This window comes from Drosophila busckii, chromosome X, assembly GCF_011750605.1.
Source record: "Drosophila busckii strain San Diego stock center, stock number 13000-0081.31 chromosome X, ASM1175060v1, whole genome shotgun sequence".
Lineage (NCBI taxonomy): Eukaryota > Metazoa > Arthropoda > Insecta > Diptera > Drosophilidae > Drosophila > Drosophila busckii.
In genome coordinates, this window is record NC_046608.1 from 4,538,527 (window position 1) to 4,547,660 (window position 9,134).

The following is a 9,134-nucleotide window of genomic DNA, read 5'->3' on the forward strand; positions in this document are numbered from 1 at the left end:
GCGGTTACGTGTGCAGGTCAAATGTGAAAAGTCTGCCAATTTCTGGGCCACACATTTGACAGACAAGTCGGCGTCGTGACCAGCTGTTTGCCAACTAACTGTACTTCTCGCTGTCGCTGTCAGTGCCATTAGACGGCACTTAGCAACACTGAAACGTGGCCAGAGTGCCACACTACTTATCAAAATATTGAACGCAACACAATAAGAACAAGAGAGCGCACATAAAAAAAAATAACACGTTTTGTTTCCAGAGCAAAATAATGTTGCTAAATTCGCTCAAGTTGCTTTAAATTAATGGCAACATGCACTAAACTAAACTTAGTAGCAAATTAGCTGTAGCCGAACTCAGTTTTGAGATATTAAATATAATAGAGCAGTTGCATTAGTTAGCATATTCCAATTAATGAAAGGCAGCTGCCCCACTTTTTAACAATAAAGAAGTTAAAATAAGTGCTGAAGAAAAAGTTTCATTATTATTATTTTAGTGATTTTTTAATATTAAAATGATTACAGCAAATAATAAAGCAGTTGAAGTCAATGCTTGATCTAAAAAATATTTTAAAGAAGCTGCAGAAAATTTCAAATTATTTCTATCATCTCTTGTAGCGGGGATAAAAGATAATAAATTAATTTCGAAGCCTATTCAAGCTCCTAACCAAGAATTAGAAGTGCTTTAAATTGATGCCAACATGCAGTAAGCTAAACTTAGTAGCAAGTCAGCTGTAGCTATTTGCAAATTGAGATATTAAATATAATTGAACAATTGCATTAGTTTGCATATTCTAATGAACTCTTTACTGCTTTGCTTTACTTCTAATTTTTAATAGCAATAAGTTGCTCATTGCCTGCGCTAGTTCTTGTTTTAATCTTCAATGCAATTGCTATGGTTCTTAACTTAACAACTGCATTAAAATGAAAAATAGGGCAAGCAATCATTAATCTAAATAAATATCACAGCTTTTTATTTGAGCCCATTTATAGCTAAAAAAATCAGCAAGTAACATATATAAAATATATGACATATATCAGCAATATTGTTAACGTCATAAGTTGCTTAGACTTACCTGCATCAAATTCAAGCTGCATCAGTTGCAAGCTAAAATAAAAAAAAATCAAATGTATAATTAATAAAGAATAATTTAAAAATAACTAAACAAGAAGTACTTCGATTGTATGTTTATTGAATTAATCGAAATATTTAAATATTCTTCCATTTTTGTCTTTGATTAGTTATTTTTCATTTATCATTTTATGGCTAAAAATATGTTAGCTGCGTATTCAAAACAGATTAGTTTAGCTTGCTGGCTTAGCTTCAGCATTCTTGGCTAGATTTTGGCCTTTTCAAAAACAAAGCTAGATCAAGCTGTACGCACTGTTGACAGCTTAGCTAATTTCAAGCTAGATCTAGCAAATTAAATAGCTAAAACAAAAAAACTAAAAATGAAAGCGCTAAAAAATATTGCAAATAGCTTAAAGTAAATATAGTAAGCAATTAAAGTGTAAGTGTTAACAAATTAGTAGCTTGTTATTTTATCGATAGTTAGTTATCGATAGTTAAAAGTAAGTTTAAGTCGTGTTAAGTTTATTCTTACGCCTAATTTGGCAACAATGAGCTGCTTAACAAAATTAGAGCTGGCAAACAATTGATCGATGACATGTTGATAGCGTAAAACCAGCGATAGTTGTGCTATTGCAAACGATATCGCTAGTGTCATCTTCAGTTTGCTAGAACTTTTTATGATAGCCGCGTTCGGCTTTTCAGAAACGCCACAGCTGGCGGCCAAATTGGCAACGCTGCGCAGCACGAGCTATCGTTATCGATAGTAATGCTTAGCATGCTGTGCTTTTTGTTATCGCAGCGCACATTTTAGTGTAACTCACACTTGAACAGCTGTCAGCGGCGTTAATTTTGTCAAGTGTGTGTGGAAAATTGTGTGAGCGAAAAATGGAAAATCCGAATGTGCAACGCAGCTGCGAGCAATGGAACGTGGATTTTATGAATTTCTTGGTCAATTCGCAGCGCTTGACACAATGGGTGAGTGTGCAAATAAATTGCTAGCCTAGCCCCATGCTACACAGTTGAAGGTTACAGCGTCCAACTGGCGGACCTGAGCTGATGTACATTGCGCTATCGCATGAGAGCTGCGATCTGGACTCGGTGGTCAGCACACTGGCCATTGCCTATTTGCGTTTTCGCAATCCCGGCAATCTGCAGCATCATTTTATGCCAGTGCTGAATATGCTGCGTCGTGATTATGCCACAAAGACCGAGGTGCGCTTTCTGCTGGACAAGCAGCAGATAACGCCAGAGCGCCATTTGGTCTTTCGCGACGATGTGCCCGAGGAGCTGCTGCTGCGCTGTCGCTTCATTCTGGTGAATCATCATGTCAGTCCCTTTCACTACTGCACCGAGGAGGTTTACGACTATCGCCCGTATCAATGTGAGGCCGCGCGCCTGCCCATTTACTGCCAGCGCATTATGCATCCGATGCGCAGCTGCGCCGCTCTGATCACCGAACGCTACGACAGCACCGTCTACAATTATGCCAATGTGCGCTGCCAGCGCATCTTTGAGCTGCTGCATGCGGCGCTGCTGCTGCAGAACTGCAACTATGCGCAGCATGCGCCCGAGGAGCTGCCGCTGGTGCGCGACTATCAGTTGCTGCTGTTTCTGGAGAAGCAGCTGGGCGAGCTGCAGCCGCTGCAGCGCACCATGTTGTATGAAACGCTGGCCACGGCCATGTTCGATCTGAATGATCTGACCTTGCCGCAGGTGCTGCGCCGCGAGTTTAAGCTGCTGCGCGCCAACAATGGCAGCCACCTGGTGCGCATTGCTCAGTGCTGTTTTCCCATGGCCGTGACGCGCTTCATTAGCTTTGAGTTTGCGCAGCTGGCGCTGCAGCAATTCGCAGCTGAGCATAACTGCGATTTCATTCTGCTGCTTGGCAATTCGATACAGGCCAAAGGTGATTTGGTTATCAAGGAACTTGGACTCATTCCACTCGATGCGCTGCGCAACATCGAAGATCGTCGCTTCTTCGATCATTTGATTATCAATCTGAACTCCTCCATGGATCCCATACTGGGCCTGGAGCCCTATCGCGGTCTGGACTTTATGCATGGCGCCTACTTCTTCGTCAATGTGTGGCACATTCAATACTGCGACATGTTGCATCTGATGCAGCGCATTACCTACAATTGGGTCGCCGAGGACAATTGCCCCACCCAGGCCAGTCAATCGTTGTAATTCTAGCGTTAACTTTAATAAATAGAAATTGCTTGCGCGCAATTTTTATTGCAATTTATTAACAATTTATCTCAGCTGCAGCTGCATACATTTCAATTCAGCGTTATTTTATATTTTTTAGTTATTTGCAAATAGAAATTTACTGTAACCATTGACGCATAAATCAATAATATGCTAATGTATTATTAAACGCATATTAACTGCCACATATATTTAAAAGCAATGTAGCATAATTCATAAATAAATGTACAACAAATGCCCAGCACTTCAAAATAAATGCAACAAAATGTGTAAATTATATTTGATGAGCAAAAAAAGCAAGAAAACTTTCTTTAAAAATAAACATAAATTTAATATAAGCAAAATAATAGTTTGAACTGTAAATATTATTTATTAATATATTATAAATATTGACAGTTGCAGCAAAAGGCTAGTAGATTTATTGTAAATTGTTAAAAACAAATAACAGGCTGCACACAATGAGCGCGCCAAACAATAAGATGTCCGCAACGGATCAGATGCGTGCTATGCTGGACCAACGTCGTGGTGTCTCCTTGTAAGACATAAATGTATATAAAGCATTAATTGAAATAAGCATAAGATATTCATAGCTGTAGCAGAATTTAAATCTAAATCTTAAAAAACACAATAAATTATATAATATTATTTATTGAAGCAAAAAGTATAAAAAACAGCAATAATTGTTTGTATATATTAATAAATGTTGAGTAAGAAAATCTAGTGTGCTGCAAATAATAATAATAAAATACTTGTGTAAATATTAAAAATTAATAGTTGAAATTTAAAATAATCAACAAACAATTTTAAAGAAATATTTGTAAGCAAAAATCAATTGTTGCTATAATAAAAAAAATACTTGAGTAAATATGCATAATTAAAATATAAAATAATCATGTTTGCATTAACAAACAATTCTAAATAAATATTTGTTTATAAAAAAAAGTTATAAAGTTTTGGCAAAACCAACAATTGTTGCCAAAATTGTTTATAAAAGGTATAAAATAATACAAAATAGTTGAGTAAATATGCATAATTAATAATTAAAATATAAAATAAACAAGTTTGCTTCAATAAAAAAATTTAAAAAAAAAATATATGCATATAAAAATAAGTTAAATAAATGAATATAAAGAGAAATGTATGCACTTATAAGTTAACAAAAATATTTAAACATGCAAAGTGCTAGCGCAAAAATTAATTGTTAGCTTGAGAGCTTGAGCCAGCAAAGAAAATAATTGTAATTCATTTAAAAAGTCATTGTCAGCTGATTTAAAAACGCACTCAGTGTGTGATTTACACACACACACACACGCACACAGAGAGAAAGAGCTGCTCAATCATATAGGGGCGCATATGCAAAGTGAGTGATTGCCCTGCTGAGAGTTAAGGGAGCAGTAAAAAACAGCACAAGCCATTACACAATGCATTAATCTAATCATATGTGAATACTTTGCTTGCCAAATTCATGAGCTGCGCGCAATGAAGGCAAAAGGGAGTTGCTTTATATATGTGTGTGTGTGTGTGTGTATGCGTGTGTGTGTAAAAAGCATTTGCAGCTTGATTTATAAGCATGCTGATGTCAGTTACGTGCACGCACTCAATAATGCCAACTAAAGTTGTTGTTGTTGTTGTTTTTTTTTTATTATATTTTTTTTTGGTAAGTTGTGTTGTCTTGGCAAAGGTGAAGTCGCCTCGACATTGCGCAAATTGCTTGCAACACTTTTTTTTTTTTATTTTTTGCTCGTTGCTTTATTTTTTATCGTCAACATCGTCACCATTTGCCGTTTGGCTTTTATAAATCGCTTAGACCAGCGTTCGCTCTGAGCTCTCTGAGCGCTGATAACGGCGACAAAGTCAAAGACGGGCTGCGGGGGGCAGCACCTTTGAGACAGCAGCAGCCGCCATTATTCTCTGGCGCCACTCAAAAAACATCCATCAGCCCAGCGAGGCATTTGTATGAAGAACTTAATGCCAAAGGTGTTTGCCAGTCAAGGCACACAACCACCCACAACCCCCACCCACACCCCACCTAATTGTTAAACTGCTCATCTTATGTTTACTCCCTTACTCTTTCTCTCTTTTGCTTTTGTCTCTTGTGTGTTTGCTACTTGTTTGCCAGACTTAAGTGCGCTGGGCGCCTAATGAAGATAATTGCTGTTAAGCGGATTTCTTCTTCTTCTTTTTTTTTTTTTTGGGGCAGCTGTTGCCATTCAACAAAGCTAGTTGTCAACCAAAAATTATTGCGCATAACTCTTACTAAGCTAAGCTGCAGCTTAGACGCTTAAATTAGTAATAATTAATTAAATGACAATAATAATATTGCATTTACATTATAAATTAATTTAGTTTGTTACAAATCAATGCAATTTATGACTTTAGTTATGCTAAACTAATTTAAAATTATATTCATATATATATATTATTTAAATATTTTAAAAATATATAAAATTATATGCAGCAGTATTTTTTTTAAATTTAAACTATTAAATTAGTTGCTTAATTTTTATAATTTGCTTCGAATGTATTTACATGCAATTTAATTATTTAATTATGTTTACTATAATATTTAAACTATTTAATTATTTGCTTAAATTTTATGATTTGCTTCGAATGAATTTATATGCAATTTAATTATTTAATTATGTTAAATATTTTCTTTTTAATTACGCAAATATATTTTAACCTTAGTATAGTTCAGCAAGTAGTTGTTTTTTTATTTATATAAAATTATATGCAGCCTATTTTAATTTTCAAATTATTTAATAATATAATATACTTAATTATTCATTTCACTATAAATAAAAATGCATTCAAAGTTACAGCCATATTATATCATAAAATGTTAAATATATAAAATTATGTGCATCATTATATTTAAATTATTTAATTTAATTATTTGCTTAATTTTGATGAGTTTCAAATGTTGCTTGCAATGAATTTATATGAAAATTTAATTTAAAATGCTTTCGTTAAATATTTTCTTTACGCAAATATCAAAAATAAGCTATTTTTTCAATATATAAAATTATATGCCGCCTATTTTAATATCAATTTATTTTTCTTTTTCTTTAAGTTTTAAATCTTGAATTAGCATAAAACTAAAAATGAGTTTAAAACTATGTCCAAAAGAAAATAAAAATGTTCAAAATAATATCAAAAGCTTTTTTTACTTCTTCTTATTATTTTCATAAATTATTTCATTATTTATTGCTCTAAGCAATTTTGTTGCTGTTGCTTATGCGTTTTTGTTTTAATTTTTAAATAAATTAAAGCATGTTGTTCATATGCAAATAAACTTTGTTTTAATTGCTTGCAGCGCATTTCCATAGTCAACGCCAACGCTGTTAGCTTTAATTTATTACAAATATTTCTTAGTTGCTTTTGTTTTGCAGCTTTTTTACATTTCGCGTTTTGTACGTTTCTTTTTTTCTTTTTGCTTTTAATTTGCGCTTGGCACGCGCCGCATGCGCGCAAAGTCTAAAGATTTTATTTCAAAGGCAGAGAGCACGCGGCTTGCATTAATTAAATTCTTGAGCTGGTTAAAAGGTGTTGGCATTAGTTCATTTCCAAGCTGCTGCTGCTGCTGCTTCTATATAAAATGCAATGCTGTTTATTAGCGCTGGCGGCTAATTGTTAAATCTTTGGTACGCATGGCGTATGCTTAATATGACAAAAGCAATTTGCATGCAAGTGCCCATTGCAATTAAAAGATTTTAGCTCGCTTGCAATGCTATTTTCGACTTATTGTTGTCGCAACTTGTTTACAACTTTGACAGACGCTAACAGCTATGACAAATATACGAACGTAAGCTAAGCTTGGGTGGTGCTTGGGTGGGTGTTGCTTGGGTGGTTGTTGCTCATGTAACAGGTAATTGCTTTTGTATATTTCTTTTTTGTGGGTCTGCTTTTTGCTTCATTTGGTCTTTTTTGTTATTTCTTTTTGGCATAAATTTATTGTATTTCTCATTTGCATAAATATTTTCATTTGCATTTCAACAAAATGCGAATTTTCTAGCCTACACATAATCCCTGCATATATATATTGTATTAACTTGCTCTGAAACATTGTTTTTGGCATTTTGTGCTATTTTATATTTCCTCACATTTTGCCACAATTCAATCAAAAGTTTTGCTACTTGTCAGCGGCTTATTTCAATTAAAAGAAAATTATTATTTCATTTGGACATAAATTTTAATTACAATATTTTTTTTAATTAAGTGCATGTTTGTTTGCTGTTTAAAGCGCATGCATGTGGCTCGCTTTTCTTTTGCTTTTTTGACAGCTCAATTTAAGTTGCGGCAAGTTGCGTATTCGCCAGGATCAGCCACAGCTGTCAAGTTGTAGCAAAAATAACATAACAAACAAACAGAAACAGGCAGCAAGTTCTGACTTTATAATATTTTTTATAAATAAAATGCACATGACATTTGCAAACTGCAACTGGGAAAAACAACAAGGCGCAAGTTTGTTTTGTTTTTTCACATAGACCACAAGACTGTATGCAAAGGTGTAGAAAGGTGTAGAGACAGGTCTGAATAAATATGTAAAATCTAAAGAAAACGTTCCCCAATGTTTCTATATCATAAAGATCTTTTTTAATAAAAATTGCTAAATATTGAAAGAACTTTATATTTAGCATCAAGACGAGCTAAAATAAAAAAACATTTTAAGAGCAGTCATTAAAACTGTTGTTTAGTTTAGAACATTAGTATGGAAAATATTCTAATTGTACGAATTTTATATCTTAGAGTAAAAAAAAATGCTTAGAAGAATTTATACATGTATATAAAAATATATAGAAATTTTTATAGGACGTAAGCTGCTTGCCATAATAATTCATATAAATATTTAACAAGTTGTATATAAATCAAAGCTGCTAAATTTCAATTAAAATAATTCCAAAAATAAAATAACTCCAAAAATTTTTTAAAAATTGTCGCATTCATTTTTAGTTATTTGTAATTGTTATAAATTTGCTAATTAGTTACGCTTAAAATATAAAATAATTTTTTTTTATTATTTAACAATTATATTGCATTTATTTAAATAAAGCCGCATTCATTTTTAGTTATTTGTAAGTGTTCTAAATTAATTTGCTAATCGGTTATGCTTAAAATATAAAATATAAGCTAATTATATAAATTTAATTCAAATGCAGCATTAAATATTTTCATGCATATTATAATATTTAAATATTATATGAATTATTGTGAGATTGAAATTGAATATTAGCGTCATGTGTGCATTAAATAAAAGTGAATTTGCTTTTGCGGCATCAAATGCGCATAATTGAATAAAAAACCAAAACGAGGGCTGGGCTACTTGACGCTGGGGCTTGGCCTCAAGTAGGCAATCACTTTATTATTGGGCCCCACAGACATAAGCAGAGCCGAGCAAGTTCATAAAAATAAGCAAACATAATAATGGCATCAAATTTTTGAAGATTTGATGCGGCAAAATGCTTTTCACGTGTCTAGGGCGAGCGGCTGCTTATCGATAGATAATATAATAATATTTAAATAACACTTCATCATGGAGCAAAAGAGAGAGAGAGAGAGAGAAAGAGGGGGAGAGAGAGAAGGGCGAGCTGACATGCTTGGTTGAGCAAACGCTGCGTATGCGTAATATTGTTTGCTTTCATGTATGCAATAGCCTTACAAATAAACTTGATCCATTACACACACACAACATACTGACTGACTGACTGACTGAGCGACTGAGTGATTGAAGTCTCGAGTGCGATAAGTTGTGCCTTATGATTTTTTATATTTTATGCCTTTTGATTATTGGCAGCGCGCACGCTGCTAGACCAAGCATATATATATACATATATATATAATATGTATATATTATAGTATCGGGTGC

General features: G+C 33.6%; 1 protein-coding gene across 1 annotated transcript; it reads left to right on the forward strand.

Moving 5' to 3' along the window:
* The first annotated feature begins 1,867 nt into the window (after nucleotides 1-1,867).
* Nucleotides 1,868-3,319, forward strand: LOC108605965 (exopolyphosphatase PRUNE1). Its single transcript, XM_017995785.1, has 2 exons — nucleotides 1,868-2,035; nucleotides 2,093-3,319. Exons 1-2 carry the CDS (start codon nucleotides 1,946-1,948, stop codon nucleotides 3,245-3,247), a joined length of 1,245 nt encoding a protein of 414 aa, XP_017851274.1. The 5' UTR covers nucleotides 1,868-1,945; the 3' UTR covers nucleotides 3,248-3,319.
* The last annotated feature ends 5,815 nt before the right edge of the window (nucleotides 3,320-9,134 follow it).